At 39.8% G+C, this 19,500-nt stretch overlaps 2 protein-coding genes across 7 annotated transcripts in view; one reads left to right on the top strand and one right to left on the bottom strand.

The window, feature by feature from the left end:
• Positions 1 to 19,500, bottom strand: part of adam22 (ADAM metallopeptidase domain 22) — a 192,699-nt gene that overhangs the window by 56,622 nt on the left and 116,577 nt on the right. For all 5 annotated transcript variants that reach the window (XR_009808796.1, XM_061915578.1, XM_061915579.1 and 2 more), the window contains exons 7-11: positions 11,798 to 11,864; positions 11,653 to 11,726; positions 7,470 to 7,544; positions 5,975 to 6,046; positions 1,512 to 1,678 (exon numbers count right to left, since the gene is read on the bottom strand). Coding sequence is in view for 4 of the 5 variants with exons in the window: in XM_061915578.1 (XP_061771562.1) it covers positions 1,512 to 1,678; positions 5,975 to 6,046; positions 7,470 to 7,544; positions 11,653 to 11,726; positions 11,798 to 11,864 (455 nt within the window). In the remaining variant the exon portion in view is untranslated. The remainder of the gene's footprint in view (positions 1 to 1,511; positions 1,679 to 5,974; positions 6,047 to 7,469; positions 7,545 to 11,652; positions 11,727 to 11,797; positions 11,865 to 19,500) is intronic.
• cldn12 (claudin 12) lies at positions 12,535 to 18,426 on the top strand. 2 transcript variants are annotated; one of them, XR_009808797.1, is made up of 4 exons: positions 12,535 to 12,761; positions 13,761 to 14,030; positions 14,906 to 17,200; positions 17,284 to 18,426. XR_009808797.1 is itself a non-coding variant. In XM_061915581.1 (3 exons), the coding sequence occupies exons 2-3, from the start codon at positions 13,812 to 13,814 to the stop codon at positions 15,731 to 15,733; spliced, it is 1,047 nt and encodes a 348-aa protein (XP_061771565.1). In that variant the 5' UTR covers positions 12,535 to 12,761; positions 13,761 to 13,811; the 3' UTR covers positions 15,734 to 18,426. The 2 variants fall into 2 exon arrangements, 1 of the variants encoding a protein (XP_061771565.1); XM_061915581.1 differs by having other exon boundaries at positions 14,906 to 18,426.

Consider the following 19,500-nt stretch of genomic DNA (forward strand, 5'->3'; position numbering starts at 1 on the left):
CCGTCTGAAATTCAACAATTTCTTTCATTTATATATATGTAATAAAAAAATATATAGCTAGAATTCACTGAAAATCAATTATTCCATACATATAAATATATATATATATATATATATATATATATATATATATATATATATATATATATATATATATATGAAATACTCGAGTTGGTGAACTATACTCCTCCCCTCTTAACCAAGCCCCCCCGCCCCTACCACGCCTCCGTCCCACCCCCGACCACACCCAGAGAAGGCCTTGCTGGCCCGGACGGCACACCACCAAAACTTAACTCATTTACCATTTGCACCTCACACCTGCAGCGCAATGCGAGCCCTATTATTCATCACTGTTCTCCAGCTTATTCGTTCAGGCCAGCTGATTGAGGTGCCTCACGGCAGGACTAAATGTTATAAAAGCACCTTTTTTTTTTTTTGAACAAGACTTGCTGAGGGTGACTACTTTGGATTTATTGTATCGCTGCTCCTCAACATCGATAGGAGACAGATGAGGTGGTTCGGGCATCTGGTCCGGATGCCACCGGAACGCCTCCCAAGGGAGGTGTTTAGGGCACATCCAACCGGTAGGAGGCCACGGAGAAGGTTCAGGACACGTTGGGAAGACTATGTCTCTCGGCTGGCCTGGGAGTGCCTCGGGATCTCCCGGGAAGAGCTGGACGAAGTGGCTGGGGAGAGGGAAGTCTGGGCTTCCCCCCTCAAATAGTCGGAGGAGGATGGATGTATCGTAGCACTTTTCTCATGGTCACCATAGGAGCTACGTTGTACTGTTTCTGGCGTGGTTGTCCATCCATCCATTTTCTACCACTTATTAGACAAACAACATTCACACTCACATTCACACACTAGGGCCAATTTAGTGTTGCCAATCAACCTATCCCCAGGTGCATGTTTTTGGCGGTGGGAGGAAGCCAGAGTACCCGGAGGGAACCCACGCAGTCACGGGGAGGACATGCAAACTCCACACAGAAAGATCTCAAGCCTGGGATTGAGCCCAGGACTACTCAGGACTTTCGTATTGTGAGGCAGACGCACTAACCCCTCTCCTCCACTGTGCTGCCTGGTGTGGATGTATTTTGTAGAAATGATTGTCTTGTGGTTCTATTGTCTAGTGTATATGTTGTCTTTTTTTGTTTGCATGACCATTTTACCTTTGGGTACCAATGACATTAAACCCATCATGACAACAATGTCAATAAAGCTTTCGTACATGAGCACTTTTTTCGGTGGCTAGTAATCCATACAAAAAGACTTTGGGTCGCAAATTTTATGTCAACAAAAGCGGTCCATCGTGTATGTCAATGTAAAGTATGCGGACACTTTTTTGTAATAAGAAAAACATGGTCGACCTTGTTGAGTTGATTGACATAATCATGTCAACATAAACCGACATAATAAACCACAATACTCTAAATAAAATGTGCTTACAGAGTACAAGACATAATCAAATCTTGATTTGCTTTATTTTAATAGTTAATGATAATGTTACTCACGAAAAAAGGTGTACAGAATCGCATCGCTCTGTGACGAAGTCCTTTCGGTACTTCATGAACTCTCTCAGGGTAGTAATGGGGTCGTCGTCGATGTTGAATTTGTTGTCAGCGGACCAGGTTTCCATGGCGACCAACACAATGCGAGTATCCAGCTGTTCCTTGAAAATCTGGGAAATCAAAATTAGATCATTAAAAGGTGAAATTAGATAATTTGTTACATTTTGGTAATTTGTTTAAAAGAAATCTTTGCAAATTAGCCTTTTAAATTAGCCTGTTTATTAACATCAAACCTGAGAAAAATATTCTCCCTAACTTTTTTCTTTAACTTTTTTAGGGTTTTATGACATCTCGAACCTTCTTCCGAGTACATGCCAAACACTTTACAGTCAAGTTATGTAAAAAAAAAATTAAATAAAAAGACTTCACTACACATCTTAAAATCAACCCTGTAGATCTGCCAACTATCCATCAGTCAGCTACAGACATGTGGGAGCAATGTAAGCATGTAGCTCACATAGCTAAGCTTTGTACAGTAGTGCTTTTTAAAACACACTTCTCAGTGTGCGAAAGGCGTGGACAAACATTAAAGCTACAGACAAACAAAACTATGTGTTCCCAGTCGGGCTAATTGAAAGCACTACATTCCACCATTGATATGATAGATTTTTTTTCCAATACACTTAGTGATTCGAATCGAAAACCGTTTTTTGTTCAGAACCTGTTCGCAGTGTATTAATTCCTTTAAAAAAGTGATTATTTTAAGACAGACAAGTAATGTAAAAAAAAAGAGAGACACTTCACTACATCTTAAAATCAAGCCTGTAAATCTGCCAACTGTTCATCAGTCAGCTAGAGCTCTGAGTTCAATCATTTTGTAGTTCGCAGGTGGCTAGGCTAACCTATGGTGGTGTTAAAATGTGAGCGCAATGTTAGCATGTAGATAAACATTACATATACATGTGGTATAAACATTGCTAATGTTCGTGTCCGCTTGTCGCACTCCTTAATGTTACAATATCGTATGTGATAAAATACAAACCCCGTTTCCATACGAGTTGGGAAATTGTGTTGGATGTAATATAAATGGAATACAATATTTTGTAAATCATTTTCAACCCATATTCAGTTGAATGCACTACAAAGACAACATATTTGATGTTCAAACTCATAAACTTTATTTTTTTTTGCAAATAATAATTAACTTAGAATTTCATGGCTGCAACACGTGCCAAAGTAGTTGGGAAAGGGCATGTTCACCGCTGTGTTACACCACCTTTTCTTTTAACAACACTCAATAAACATTTGGGAACTGAGGAAAGTAATTGTTGAAGCTTTGAAAGTGGAATTCTTTCCCATTCTTGTTTTATGTAGAGCTTCAGTCGTTCAACAGTCCAGGGTCTCCGCTGTCGTATTTTACGCTTCATAATGCGCCACACAATTTCCATGGTAGACAGGTCTGGACTGCAGGCGGGCCAGGAAAGTACCCACACTCTTTTTTTTACAAAGCCACGCTGTTATAACATTTGTCTTGCTGAAATAAGCAGGGGCGTCCATGATAACGTTGCTTGGATGACAACATATGTTGCTCCAAAACCTGTATGGACCTTTCAGCATTAATGGTGCCTTCACAGATGTGTAAGTTACCATGCCTTGGGCACTAATACACCCCCATACCATCACAGATGCTGGCTTTTGAACTTTGCGCCTATAACAATCCGAATGGTTATTTTCCTCTTTGTTCTGGAGGACACCACTTCCTCTGTTTCCAAATATAATTTCAAATGTGGACTCGTCAGACCACAGAACACCTTTCCACTTTGTATCAATCAATCTTAGATGAGCTCGGGCCCAGCGAAGCCAGCGGCGTTCTTTGGTGTTGATAAATGGCTTTGGCTTTGCATGGTAGTTTTAACATGCACCTACAGATGTAGCGACCAACTGTCGTTACTGACAGTGGTTTTATCAAGTGTTCCTGAGCCAATGAGGTGATATCCTTTACACACTGATGTCGGTTTTTGATGCAGTACCGCCTGAGGTATCAAAAGTCTGTAATATCATCTCTTACGTGCAGTGATTTCTCCAGATTCTCTGAACTTTTTAATGATTTTACGGACCGTAGATGGTAAAATCCCTAAATTCCTTGCAATAACTCGTTGAGAAATGTTGTTCTTAAACCGTTCGATAATTTGCTTCCAAAGTGATGACCCTCGCCCCATCCTTGTTTGAGAATTACTTAGCATTTCATGGAAGCTGCTTTTATAGCCAATCCTGGCACCCAACTGTTCCCAATTAGCCTGCACACTTGTGGGATGTTCCATATAAGTGTTTGATGAGCATTCCTCAACTTTATCAGTATTTATTGCCACCTTTCCCAACTTCTTTGTCACGTGTTGCTGATATCAATTTCTAAAGTTAATGATTATTTGCACAAAAAAAAATGTTAATCAGTTTGAACATCAAATATATGTTGTCTTTGTAGCATATTCAACTGAATATGGATTGAAAATGATTTGCAAATCATTGTATTCCGTTTATATTTACATTTAACACAATTTCCCAACTCATATGGAAACGGGGTTTGTATCACATACAATAATGTAACATTAAGGAGTGGCATCCATTCCGATAGACAAGCAGAGAGTTACAGTGTAAATATTAAAAGTGGATCAACAGCACAGTAGACACACTTTTCAGTGGGAGACAGGCGTGGACAAACACAGCTCATTAGCATTAAAGCTACAGACAAACAAAACAATGTGTCCTCAGTCGGGCTAATTGAAAATACTAAATTCCAGCATTGTAATGATAGTTTTTTTTCATTACACCTAGGGATGCAAATCAAAAACTGGTTCTTGTTTAGAACCTGTTACCAGTGTATTCATTCCTTGGAAAAGTGATTCACTTATCGATTCTTCCGGGTAGGGATGACATCCTTATGCAACGTGCGTACTGCATAGTGACGTCAGATCTCAAAATGGCAATGCTCTGTCGAAAACAAACACTAACATTTTACTAGAAGAGATCGCAATAGCACTACTTGTAATATTTATAAGGCTGCTATCATCGCGAAAAGGACGTGCGAGCAATGTACTGAAACACTTGAACACAAAGGAAGCAATATTTATAAATGAAAGTCGAGTTTTTGAACCGCTCCGATCTCATCCTAGGGAGCAGTAACGCTAGCAGGTCATCTGAATACATCAGGTATTAAGTTACTAGATTTGTAATGTGATATTTGTAAAAATTACAATTAATACCGTCTCATTTAGATGAACATGCGAGAAACAGATTGACTGGCTTCTAGGCGGGCAGTTTTGCTCCAGTTCACATCTCCCGGGACACAAATGTCACGGAGCAGCGACTAAGTTTGTGGTGTATTTGCTACAGTAGACACTCCTAATTTTCTGTAGGTGATTTTTTTTATTATCGTCAGAGAAAAGTTGCATGTTTTTCTACCACCAGATTTTCTCTCAGTCATGATATCTCAGGTGAGCAATAACAACATTGAATATCATGTACAAGTTCATTCATGTCAGCAATTAACTTTGAATGTGAAACTAATATGTGATGTTAACTCATTACATGCAAAGTAGGGTATGTCGAGCCTTAATAATTTTGATGATCTTGGCCTACACTTTTTGAAACCCCACATTTTCTGAGATTTTCAATTCAAGGCTTTTATAAACTGTCACAATCATCTAAATTATAACCACGAAAGGCGTGGCATATCTCACTTTGCATTTAATAAATTATCACGTTACTAAATGTTACATTCTTGTGTATTTTCCACATGATTTATTTTGTTACATTCTACAAAAGAATATTTGTTTATTAATTTTATTTTTTTTAAAGTACCATTTTTTTCTTCTATGGTATGGCTATTACATCACTGTAGGCTATCTAAAGTCACGTTACCTGTAATCTAAACAAAATTGAGGCTAATCCACATTTTTTTTCAGATTTTTTCCAAATAAGAATAAATAAGAGAGCCGTTAAGGAACCGAATCGCTAAGCAGAATCGAAAGTGGAATCGTAACCTGAAAATCTTATCAAGTCCCATCAGTAAATACACTATTGTGGCCTCCTTGCTGCAGGCCTCATCGGGCAAAAAGGGAATTCTACTTGCCCATGGTAAATAATGGCGACCATCCAAAGACAATCTGCTTCATGTGATCTTTTTTAAGACTGTGACAAAGAAGCACAATCGTTCACGCCTTACAGTCATGACCCTGTCGTCCGGCTCACATTTCAATACACAATGCTCAGAAAGGAATGATGCGACAACTGTGATGTGAGCTATTTTGTACGGCTCCTGCACGCTCAGCACTCATGAGTGGCTGGTTAATGGCTGTTTACAATGCGGAGTGTCAGCTTGGTTAAATGACAAATCAGTGCTCATCACCGATACCAGGAAGTGCTTGGGGCGAGCTTTCCGAACGGAGGAGGATCAATACAGTTCTTACCATGTCAGCCATATTGACCACTGACTTAGCATAGTTATTGGTGTGGCCGACACAGAGACGATGCTTCTTGTACTAGAGTGAGATGCAGAAGGGGAGAAAGACAAGAGACAGCATATAAGGAGAAAACATAACCATAACAAAAGATGTACATGCCAGTGTATTACATTATCTCAAGTAGTGTTGACTGTAGTGTTTTAGATGACACATTTGAATGTCCATAAAAGCAAGAATAAATCATATAAGCCAGCAGAGTATCCATATTATGCTATATTTTTACTCACATTTATACAGCACTGTTTTACTATTCTGCTGCCACAAATCTGCCGTACACAAATTAGTCTAAAAATAGAGTCAAGTAATGCATTAATTCTTAGCACACTGTTTTTGATGAATTTTTTCGTTTGGCAACACTGTCTCATTCAATGTGTTCTTCTTCATGTTTCAATTCATATGATGGTCTAGATTTTATTGCATAGTTTGCTTTTTTGCTCATATCTGCTTTTAGTGGTAAGATATAGGCCCATTGCAAACTCCAATAGGCCTCTGTTTGCTGCACAGAAGGTATGTTGGCCCACCACTTAGTACATTTCATTCAATAGTCATGTGTCCGAATACAACCAATTTGTTAGCATCAAGAAAATGTCATTAATAGTATAATTAAGTATACTATAAGTATAAATCTCTTGCAGGCTCAACAGCATGTACTGAATCTTGATATCGCTAGCAAACATTGCTGAACAACATACATCTATAGGTAAATAATGAGACGAAAGATGAACTTCACACAATCAAAAACGGCAAACATGGGTTGGAAATTAGACTAGTATTCATAGCAGGAAATCAACTGCAACCAAACTATTTTTTTCTCATTAGAGTCACAATCACAGCAGCACAGCACTTGTTTTCAATCAAAATTTTACCTAGCGATCAATTTTCCCTCCAATTTTTCATGAGTGAGCAAACGCCAAAACTCCTTGAGCAATCAGTGGCGCACATGTGAGCGACGGCAGACATGCACACCGTTATGCGCTTTGATTTGATTTTGATTTTGTGTGCGGCCTAGATTTGCCGTGCGCAGAGGACGCGTGAGTATTGTGCAATTGCACAGTCTTGTACCTTAGAGGGAACGTTGCTAGCGATGCCGAATAAGTAAAACCTTTTATTTCACTGACCCCAAAAGGGACAAGCGGTAGAAGAGTACTGAATGCTCTTGATGTTAAAAACATTTTTAAAGCAGTGTATTAAAAATAATTGCATTACTTGGCTGTCATTTGTTATAGACCCACCGAGTCCAACACGTTCTAATGCTATGAAAAACTGTCTGGTTGGGTATTTTTTAGTTGTTGTAGTTCATTTTTTAATAAAACCCACATAATATTTGGATTCACATGCTTTCTTACATTGGATAAAGGTAATTAGCAAATACATAAGGGGATCCAAAACATGAAAACATATATCAAAGCATACTTTTTTATTCACTGTTAATGTACCGTACCATCAAATGGTCATTGATCACCATCAGCTCAATATATTTTGTCTCATCCCCAACACTTCGTGACAAACGTAGAGCCTGAAAATATAAAGGAACACTGTTATTTAAAAAAAAGAGCTCAAACAAAATTATATAATGAAGTTACATTTAAACCAGTGTGGGTGGCACTGGGAGCAGGTGGGTAAAGTGTCTTGCCCAAGGACACAACGGCAGTGACTAGGATGGCGGAAGTGGGAATCGAACCTGCAACCCCCAAGTTGCTGGCACGGCCACTCTACCAACCGAGCTATACCGCCCAGCACCTATACCGGGATAGGTTGATTGGCAACACTAAATTTGGCCCCAGTGTGTGAATGTGAATGTTGTCTGTCTATCTGTGTTGGCCCTGTGATGAGGTGGCGACTTGTCCAGGGTGAAACTGGATGGCTGGACGGGCTGTTAAGGCTATAGCACTGCATTGGATAAGGCTTGCTCTTATTTTTTTGCATATTTGAAGTAAAAATATATCAATCAATAATTGCAATGTTATACTTGCAAATGAGACTGAGAAATGGGATAATAACACAAGATACAACTGGACAGTAGTTGTCATAATCGGCTCATTTTTAAATGTCGCCATAAAAAAAACTAGATTTTGTTATAAAAAAAATTCATATTTACCAACACACACAAAAGTGCTGAAAATTGGTAGTGTATCGGTTCAAATATATCGGTTGCCCTTCTTTGGCTATTTTTAAGACCCTTGTTAAAACCCATTTTTATTCACTGGCTTTTAACCCAGCATGAGACTTTGAAATGTTTTTAACTTTTTTTAACTGCTTTTTATCCAACAAATTGTCCTTAGGGTAATTTGTATTTGCTTTTTCAATGTGTATTTTATTTCTGTTTTAAATGTTATTTTTTAGTCTGTCCTTTGCCTCTATTTATTTGTGCTGTACGGCACTTTGTTCTTCAGCTGTGGGGCGGCATAGCTCGGTTGGTAGAGCGGCCGTGCCAGCAACTTGAGGGTTGCAGGTTCGATTCCGGCTTCCGCCATTCTTGTCACTGCCGTTGTGTCCTTGGGCAAGGCACTTTACCCACCTGCTCCAGTGACATCCACACTGGTTTAAATGTAACTTAGATGTTGGGTTTCACTATGTAAAGCGCTTTGAGTCACTAGAGAAAAGCGCTATATAAATATAATTCACTTCACTTCACTTCACTTCAAGAAAAAACCAAACAGAAATATCCAGATACATAGTCAAACCAAGTTTGTTTCTGAAAAAAAAAAAAAGACAAGCAGCTCTTAAGGCAGCTGTGGATATGTGAGAATAGACGATGCAGGAGGTTAATATTTCATAAAAACGACAAGCGAGGATAATGTGGAGAACTCCTGAGTGGGAGAAAAAATTGCTCAGCTTTAAAAGGGAACGATGATGATTTTCCTCTAATCTGAATTATTACTGTTTTTAATTTTAGATACTCATGTTAAACAATGCCAGAGCATCAACATTTGCAACTTCACATAGTGTTGAAACACTTTTTTTTTTTTTGACAGTGGGCCATTTGTGATGTCATAGATTGAAGGATATACTAATGTGGGCATTTCTTGTACATTGCCAAAACCCTGGTCTGCTACCTTGATCCGATGATCCAAATATTTTTTTAACATTTTAGCTGTCTTATAGATTGAATTTTTAATATCTTATGATATTGGCGCTTTCATAATATCGGCGCTTGTGTGTGTTTCACAAAGTCAACATTTTTTGTCAAAAACTCAAAAATGTTTCACAAACTCAAAAACGTTTAAAAAACTAAACAACAAGTTTTCCAAACACACTAAATGATTCGCAAGCAGAACATTTATTTTTTTCAGGTTAATACATTTGGCAAGGTTTTTCAATTTTGGGTTTTGTTTCTCACGAGCAGAAACCATAGGACAGGGCACAGGAGAGACAGGGGACAGCCACCCCCCAAGCCAGCAAGAGACCACACCCCACATGGGCAGAGGGGCGCAACGCCCTGCCCTGAGGGGCCCACTGACTCCCTGCAGCCGGGCAAATGTGTCGGTTATGTTATATATAATTGTATATATATATATATATATATATATATATATATATATATATATATATATATATACACACACACAATGATAATAACATACATACACACACACAAACTGGCCGGCGGGGCAGCGAACCAGCAGGTGTATGCGGGTGGGGAATAATAATGCGATTAAAATTGAGGGACATCATGGCCATGGTGGGTCCCTACCATGCCAAGCCCCCCAAGTGTCTAACATGCAGTTAAAATTGAGTCATGGACAAGAAAGGGACAAGTCAGTAGGACTAGAGCCCCATAGAGGTATCCTCATCCCCCCGCCATGCCTCCCCGCAGGCCAATCCCTCGAAGTCCTATATGTGTGTGTGCTGCAAGTAGGAGGAGCAGAGTCCCCCCAGTCCACGCAGCAGGCAAACCAAGAACTAACTGGACACTAGTACTGCTAGCTATCTTAAATGCAAGGTACAGTGAGTAGGGTGGCGATGCCCATGCTGTGTATAAAATATTTTACTGTGTGTTGGATTTAAAGACATTTACATTTGTATGAAAGCTTAAAGGGGAATATTAATTAAGTATTTTTTTCTGAATGTTTAATCAACCAAAGAATTGTGTTTCCTCTGTTAAAGGACCGCTGTTAAAGATCTCTGATGTAGACCACAAGAAAGTGTGTTAAAGGCCTACTGAAAATAGATTTTCTTATTTAAACGGGGATACAGGTCCATTTTATGTTTCATACTTGATCATTTCATGATTGTTAGAGCCATATACTCTTTCTGTCCGTCAAATTCATGACGTCACTAAAGGGGTTGGCTCAAGGCCAAGTGAGGGAGGAGCTTGGATCTTGGTCAGGTGTTGCTGAGTGGAGGCGCAACAGTTTTTGACTGTGCCAGGTAGTAATTGTTTGCTCCCGTGTATTTTCCGTTTTTGGTACAAAGTGAGTTTTATAAATGTGACTTTATGTTAATAAATATTTTCGTTAAACATGGACACTATTCTGGACATCACTTATTAGCCGGCTGCACACGTCTAAACTAGCATCATTTATATTCGGCAACCAGTAGCAGTAATAGTTTAGGACTTTACCGCTACAGCAATATTGCCATATTTTTGCTGAAAGGATTTAGTAGGGAACATCGACGATAAAGTTCGCAACTTTCGGTCGCTGATAAAAAAGTACCGGAAGTAGCAGACTATGTGCGCGTGACGTCACTGGTCACATCCTCACAATGTTTATAATGTGAGCCTCCAGCAGAGAGAGCTATTCGGACGGAGAAAGCGACAATTTCCCCATTAATTTGAGCGAGGATGAAAGATTTGTGGATGAGGAAATTTAGAGTGAAGGACTAGAAAGAAAAAAAAAGAAAGTTTAAAAAAAAAAAAAGGTGATTTTAGACACATTTACTAGGATAATTCTGGGAAATCCCTTATCTTTCTATTGTGCGGCTAGTGTTTTAGTGAGTTAAATAGTACCTGATAGTCGGAGGGGTGCGGCCACGGGTGTGTTGACGCCAGTGTCTCACGAAGCTGCAGCAGGACAGAAGCTCCGCTGATCTCCGGTAAGAGGCGACTTATTACCAGAATTTTCTCACCGAAAAGTGCCGGTTGACATGTAGTCGAGATCCACGTTCGCATGACCGCTCTGATCCATAGTAAAGCTTCACCTCCGGGAATTTTAAACAAGGAAACACTGTGTGTTTGTGTGGCTAAACGCTAAAACCTTCCCACCTCCATCTTTCTACTTTGACTTCTCCATTATTAATTGAACAAATTGCAAAATATTCAGCAACACAGATGTCCAAAATACTGTGTAATTGCGTGATGAAAAGAGACGACTTTTAGCCGTAAGTGGTGCTGGGCTAATATGTCCCCTTCAACCAATAACGTCACAAACACGCCTCATCATTCCGCGACGTTTTCAACAGGAAACTTCGCGGGAAATTTAATATTGTAATTTAGTTAACTAAACCGGCCGTATTGGCATGTGTTGCAATGTTAAGATTTCATCATTGATATATAAACTATCAGACTGCGTGGTCGGTAGTAGTGGGTTTCATTTTACAATCATCGTATATCCCATAACAGATTTGCAAACAAACATCACAACCTAGAGTAGATCAAAAAACAACACATTGCTTATACATACCTGTCTCTTTTTTCTCCGGTAAACATCCCTTGATCCAGGCAATTCAGGGCTGGGAAATGGTGGCTCTGGAAAGGCTATTAGGAAGATGAACTATCAGTACTCTCAATCAATTTTGATCCCACTTCAATGCAATGCTCAAGCTTACCAGTGAGATCATGAAGAAGTCTCTCTGGTCCTCCAGATTTGTACAGCGTGTGAACACTGTCATCCTCCTGAAGCACAAAGAAAACATTTGAAAAAGGGTCAGTTACTAATGCAATGCCTCACTTGCACCAAAACTTTGGACAATACTTCCAACCATAGAGGGACAGTCTGAAAAAGGTAGAGGATGATTTACACCAAATAATGTCAAGTCTGTGTTGCCTACAGACTATTAATAAATTGTCTTTACTACAGGGAAGGCAGCACGGTGATGAAAAAGCTGCAAAAAAAATCAAATGTAGGTCAATGTATGCGATTGTTACAGTTTACCAAAGCAAATTGATGTAATATCTAATAATAATATACAAATATCTAATGTTAATAATAAAATAATTTAGTTTTTAGAATATGCCGAGGACAAATCTAAAACAGACTGCAGGCCCTCCCACCCCCCATTTTATACACTCCTGGTCTTGACATTTTTGATAATGTTATGTCTGGTCTAAATACTGAAATGTTGCAAAGAATGTCAATGAACATCTTTGATTGGAAATTGATTATTTATATTCCGTAGTTAGTATTAGTAACAAAGTCTGTTTGAAATGTACATAATCCAAGCTACTCATTGCTCTTGAGCCACATTTTGGAGATCCCTGAGATAGTGTCCTAACTTTTGTGTGGGGGGAAAAAAAATCACCGAGATCAATAGTAGTTGGATGATATTAAAGAAGTGAACACTATTTTCGCATATTTCCGTTTAAGAAGCGGGTGTTTAAGTACATAAACCTGCAAGAGAACTCTGTGGGGAAAGCGCCCTTCTCCTCTATGATGCTACATCCTGTTTACTGCTATCTATTGTACCTCAACGCCACTTGTTTTCTCTTCTGTTACAACATAGGGGGATAAAGAGTTCATCTGAAATGCCACAGGATACATTATGAACAGCATTGACCATCTGAAAAAATAAGGTACAGTGAAGTTAACCTCGAATGCTCTATTTTCTTGTTTAACCTGTGAATTGCTGTAAACGAAGGAAGGCTCAACATGTTGTATCAATGCTAACGCCGTAGCTAACTGACGCCATCCATTACAGTCGGGTTAGCCAGCTTATTGTTTTAGTCGAAACCGCCTTTGTAACGAGCGCTTCCTATGATGACATTACAATTAAACATATTTAATTGTAACCTTATGGGTTCAGTGCCTAGTAAAGTACACGCAGCGTTAGCTTGCTGGCGGCTAAGCTCGTCGAGACTCGGCAGGCAAGGTGTTTAATGCTCACAAAAGTGACTGCAAAATATGAAGTCATTATGCGTGATTGTTTTTTTCTTTCCAGTTATCTTTGAATAATGTTTTGTATTATATGTGTATATATATATATATATATATATATATACGCGCGCACATGTGTGTGTGTGTGTATATGGATGTGTATGTGTGTATATATGTGTGTATGTGTGTATATATGTATATATAACTATACTTTCTATGCGTGTGTATGTGTATATACTATCTAATTTTATTTTTTGCTTCAGATGTGAATTCAAGTTTGCTTAGTTATAACAAAGATGAAGCCACATTACATAATGATGATATAGCAAGTTTTTTAATAGACTTGAATTACAAAGATCCAGAAGATAAAGAGTTTATAAAGCTTATACAGTCAGTAAAAATCGACATCTAGCTCGAATCTTTTTTTAGTAATTTTATTGTTCAGGCGTCAAGTCCCATCATGCTTTATTCCCAGCAGACCTTACCACTGAATGTTTGCTAATGAAATGAGAGCATTGTCTCAGGGATAGCTCATATTAGGTCAACCACACTGTAGTGAATAGAAGTACAAAGTGTGTGTGTGCTAAAGCTAGGTCAGCTAGTGCCTTACTTTGCTATCGCTTGATCAGGTTATCTATTCAATCCTAGATGAGTCTATTTTGATATAAATTTTCTCTGGCTTCTTCTCTGTTTTCTAGGTACTTCTTTTTTCTTCCCTATGTGAGTTGCAGGTCAACCATATTAACACCATGTCTTGCCGGGACATCCACGCCACCAACGCCTTTGCCTTCTTCATTGCCTTTGTTTCTGTGGCCGGGATGGCTGTTGCAGCCTTAATCCCGCAGTGGCGCATAACCAGACTGGTCACCTTCAATCGCAATGCCAAAAACATCAGCGTTTACGACGGGCTCTGGGTGAAGTGCGTCAAGCAGGATGGTTATTCGGGATGCTACTTCTATGACTCAGAGGTAAGGTCGTGAGGTTTTTTGCTCCAAAACATGAACATGTTAGGTTGGGTTTCTCCAATGGTGAAGCAATTATTTTAAACATCTCAGCGTAAGTTTACGCACTTTATTCTTACTACTTTGTGTAAGTGTCTTTTGCTTAATGACAGCATTCAATCTTTATGAGTAGGAATTGAAACTCTGCTTTTAATTGGCACTGGCGCAGATATAAGCGATAGTAACTAAACTGTGGGGACAAATATATAAAATATCACAGAAGTTATTAATGCACACAGAACACTATAACAAAAGTGTACCTTTAAAAACCTTGGAGTAGGGATGTGCCAATCGATCGGCCACTGATCAGTATCGGCCAATTTTCATGAAAAGGTATGCGATCACATTGCTGATTAATTAATTTGATGCCAATCATAAACATCAATCCTCTCCAGCTGACACATTTTTAGCCCTCCAGCTGACAAGTAACTAATTGTGTGTCTCCATATATAGTGTTCTTGTATTACATAGGGATTGTGAATGGTTTTGAAAATCCCCCCGGCTCCCAAAAAAGGGCAGTTCCTCTTTAAATGCTTCACAAAAAGTACTTTAAGTTTTAGAATGGCCCAGCCAGAGCCCACATCTAAATCAAATTGAAAACATAGGGGTAAGTAGAAATGCACAAAAATCCCCTCAGACGTTTGCAAACATTATCAAGAGATGCTATGTTGTTCGAAAAGACAATGTTGTGTGCAACCAAGTATTACTTTTAGGGTGCGCACACTGCCGCAATCAGCAATTGTTTTTTTACATCATAAAACCTGCTGTTCATATGTTCACTTTCTACACTATTTGTCTTCACTGTGTCCAATAACAGAATGTCTCCCCTCTCATATTTCTAGTGGTACTCCAAAGTGGACCTACTTGACCTGAGGCTCCTGCAGTTCTGCTTGCCCGCAGGTTTAGTGTTCGGCTCTGTGGCCTTGCTACTATGCATGGCTGGCATGTGTAAAACCTGCTGCTGCTCAGAAAAGCCTGAAGCGGACATTAAAAGTATTCGCTTCTTGGTGAACAGCGCGGGCTGCCACCTGGTGGCAGGGACATTTCTCTTCCTGGGCGGAGCTATTGCCATAGCGCCCTCCGTGTGGTTCCTGTTCTGCACCAAGCAGCTGAACAACAGATATGACAACATTTTTTCAGATGGCTTTGCGGTGTACGTGTCCATAGGCTGTTCTGTGGGGCTGATGCTGTCCGCCCTGCTCATGTTTATGTGGTACTGCATGTGCAAAAAGTTGCCCTCGCCCTTCTGGTTGCCGCTTCCCTCCATGTCAACCTCGGCATCCACTCAGCCGCTCACAGCTAACGGGTTCCCGCCTTCGCCAGTTTACGGTCCTCAGCCCTTCCCACAGCATCAGGCCTATCCTCCCACGGTGATTGACACGCAGACATATGTTCCGGCACTGGGCTATGTGCAGAGTGTGACCGCACCCACACCTCCACAAGTGTACATGTCTCAGATTTCTGCTCCAGATGGGTACTGCCCAGAGGTAGGGGTCGGACAAGCATACAGCTACGCACCCTCTCAGAGCTGCGCATCCTCTCAAAACTACGCACCCACTCAGAGCTACGCACACACTCAAAGCTATGCAGCAAGCTACGCTGGCCGCCGCTACTCTTCCCGCTCACGCATGTCTGCTATTGAGATTGACATTCCTGTGGTGACGCAGTAACACAAGTGAATGAGATGGTCATAGAAGCAAGCATCTGTTGAGAGCTTATTTTTCATGAAGGATAACATTTACTGTAGAACAAAGAGTCAAGTTGCCGTCAAAAAAAACACTAAATTACATGTCCACTTACTAGCATTTTCCCTGTTTTCCCAATAAGGAGCTGAATATATATATATAATTAGTTTGGATGCCAAATTACTTCTCCTGTTACATGAAGTGCCTAAGATTCACAGGTTTGTCCATGTAAAAAAGATTTCTGCTACTACAGAACTCATTTGGTGCAAAATTAATTGTTCAATAATGTGACTTTAACACACTAATATGAAGTAATGCAAGTAACTGTGCCACTTGACATTGTAGAATTGATTATTTGAATTTGTATTTTGTTGTTACTGTATTATGATCCCAACTAGCTGTCACACGCATTAAGTTATGACAATGTACATCAAGATACACTGTAAAAGTAGTAGTTGTATCACTGAATGAAGAACATTCCAAACTAGTTTTTTTTAAGAGCACACTACAGCATTTAATGACCTAACTGTCGGCCCTTTTTTTTTTCTTTTTTTTTTTTTTTATAGTTTTTTTTTCGCATTGAACACAAAATGTAATTGTGATTTCGGTTCTTCAAGTGAACAATGAGAACAGACTTTGAGTTGCCAGAGTTTTTAAAAGCATTTGACTTTCATATGTGTGCCATCTGACGACTGAAGTCACAGTCTAAAACCCTCACTAAATGAGCCACGAGTCAATTGAATGCACTTTTTTGGTTCATTGGTTTGTTAAGTAGCCTTGTTTAGGCCTACACACATGCCCATTTTGTATTCACATTTTTTTATAACCTGTGCTTTTATTAGAGTATCATTTCTTCATGCACAGTATTCTAGAATAATTTGTTAAAATGTTCTTGTAAAGTTGTTTATCATTAAGTTTATCTGTAACCTGTGTAGTTTTTATTGTGGCACAAATTTTGTCATGTGAGAGAAAATCCAAAATAATGACGTCACTGTCAAAACATTGGGATACCACACTTCGATCTTTACCAAGAAGACATAACTGAGACGAAATTACACTTTACAATATTCCCACGAATGAGTATAAATTGGTGAAAATCTGGATTATTCGGATATAATGACTTATGCCAGTGGTTATAGAAATGTTAAAAAGAAATATAACAAAGCCGTATTTTAAAAGACTTAAGATTTGGCTATTTTCAGTGAGTCGTAACTAACATCTCTGCTTCAGTTGAAGTGAATTACTAAAAAGCGTACAAGAGACACCATCTTTCCTCAAACCTCAGCGTGAGCACAACTGCCCCACAGGGCTGTATTTTGAGCCCCTTGCTTTTCAGTCTTTACACCTGTGAATGTGTTCCCAACCACCCTAGCAATTCCATCATCAAATTTGCAGATGATACTACAGTGGTGGGGCTCATCATAGAAGGGGACGAGACTGCCTATAGACGAGGTGAAGGCACTGTCAGACCAATATGCCAAAAACAACCTCATTCTCAATCCCACGAAGACCAAGGAGCTGATTTTTGATTTCAGAAAAAAAATCACTGAACCCATCCAGCCCATCTACATCATGGGAGAGGAGGTGGAAATGGTCTCAGAGTGCAATTTCCTGAGCATGAACATCTCAAGCAACATGACCTGGAAAAGCAACACCACTGCACTCCAGAAAAAACGTCAACAAAAACTAATTTCTGAGAAGACTGAGGAAAATAGATCTTGCTGATAACCTGCTCCTGTCCTTCTATCGCTGCTCCGTTGAGTCACTACTGACCTACGGTATCTCCGTGTGGTTTTCTAGCTGCACATTGGCAGAGAGAAAGAAATTACAGGGGTCATAAACGTGGCCCACAAGATCACTGCATGTCTTCTTACATCTCTAGAGGACTTGTATAGAGACACTGCAACAGGAGAGCAAACAGCATCCTCAGGGCCTCATCCCACCCAGGTCACCACTTGCTGGAACTCTTGCCCTCAGGGAGGCGCAATAAGACCATCAAAGCAAGGACAAATAGATTGCAAAATAGTTTCTATCCCAGAGCTGTTATTGCCCTAAACGCTGCACGTACCTGAACACTCACCACTTTATTAACTTGCTTACCTCTGATAGAGATCTGCTGGACAATATGTTTTTAACATGTTATGTTTTTAAATGTTATTTTTTTTAAATGATTGTTGTCTTAAGATTATTTAATGTAAGTTGTTTTAATAGCAGAGCTTCACGGTGGCAGAGGGGTTAGTGCGTCTGCCTCACAATACGAAGGTCCTCAGTAGTCCTGGGTTCAATCCCGGGCTCGGGATCTTTCTGTGTGGACTTTGCGTGTCTTCCCCGTGAATGCGTGGGTTCCTTCCGGGTACTTAGGCTTCCTCCCACTTCCAAAGACATGCACCTGTGGATAGGTTGATTGGCAACACTAAATTGGCCCTAGTGTGTGAATGTGAGTGTGAATGTTGTCTTTCTATCTGTGTTGGCCCTGCGATCAGGTGGCGACTTGTCCAGGGTGTACCCCGCCGTAGACCCGATTGTAGCTGAGATAGGCACCAGTGCCCCCCGCGACCACAAAGGGAATAAGCAGTAGGAAAATGGATGGATGGGATGGGTTTTAAAAGCACTGAGCTGGTTTGCTGTCCAATTTCGTTGTTTCCATACATTGACAATAAAGGTATTCTGATTCTGAAGAGGACTGGTCTGATCTTATACTACAATATTACAAAATATTTGGGTGTACCCTGCCTTCCGCCCGATTGTAGCTGAGATAGGCGCCAGCGCCCCCCGCAACCCCGAAAGGGAATAAGCGGTAGAAAATGGATGGGATGGATTTACATGATCATAACAGTCTTAAAGGACGTTATTGTCATGCATTTAGCTCCCCGGTGTTTAATAATATCCTCTTTGAAGTATCTTAAAAGAACAGCCAGCAGCCACTTTGTCAACAAAGTGCTGCAGTCTGCCTAGTTGATATCATTTAAAAAAAATGTTTGCTGACCTCAGCAGCTAATCAGAGCTTCAATACACAAGTGGACAAGAGTTTGTTTTGTGTGGTTAACGCAGTAAAATGCATGTAGACCGTCTTCTTTGTTCCTTGTCGGCCACAACATTGCCCTATGACTCTGCAGGGTGTGCGTACCAGTGGGAGATTAAGGCATTAAACACAGATGGCCTTTAATGTTGGGGTTACAAAGAAAAAGGGGCGGAACCTGCGTTGCCAAGGGAGACCACGTCTCACTCAGGCTGCTTGCTCATGAATATAATGCAATGAGGTGTAACACGACCACCTTCAACCTTCTTTTGCCATTAGATGTAAAAATCCTCGCTTCGTCCCAACCTGCCGCTAATTATCATCCCCACAAAAATCCACCATGGCCTCACCACAAGTTCCACAATTCCCACCCCTACTTTCTGTCTTCCCCAGCATCAGTGATTGACATTTTTCAATTCTGTGCTGTGTTTTTTCACAAATGTCTTTTGTTTTTGTTACATTGTTGGGAGGGTTTGGGGAGCAAAAAGTTGAGTAATACAAATGAGAGCCAATAATGCATTTTGCTTTTACATACTAGTATTTTGCACTACTAACTTTTTTTGCTCAAATAATCTTACTATTTATTTTGTATTTGAATACTTTTTGCTTGAATTATTGTTGTGTTTGTATATTGTTGTATTGTTTCTTTATCAATATTTTGTTTGCTTCAAATGTTTTGTGTGTATGATTATAATTACTTAGTAGTGTATTAATACCGGGCTTCACGGTGACA

This window comes from Nerophis ophidion, linkage group LG11 (genome assembly GCF_033978795.1).
Source record: "Nerophis ophidion isolate RoL-2023_Sa linkage group LG11, RoL_Noph_v1.0, whole genome shotgun sequence".
Classification (NCBI taxonomy): domain Eukaryota; kingdom Metazoa; phylum Chordata; class Actinopteri; order Syngnathiformes; family Syngnathidae; genus Nerophis; species Nerophis ophidion.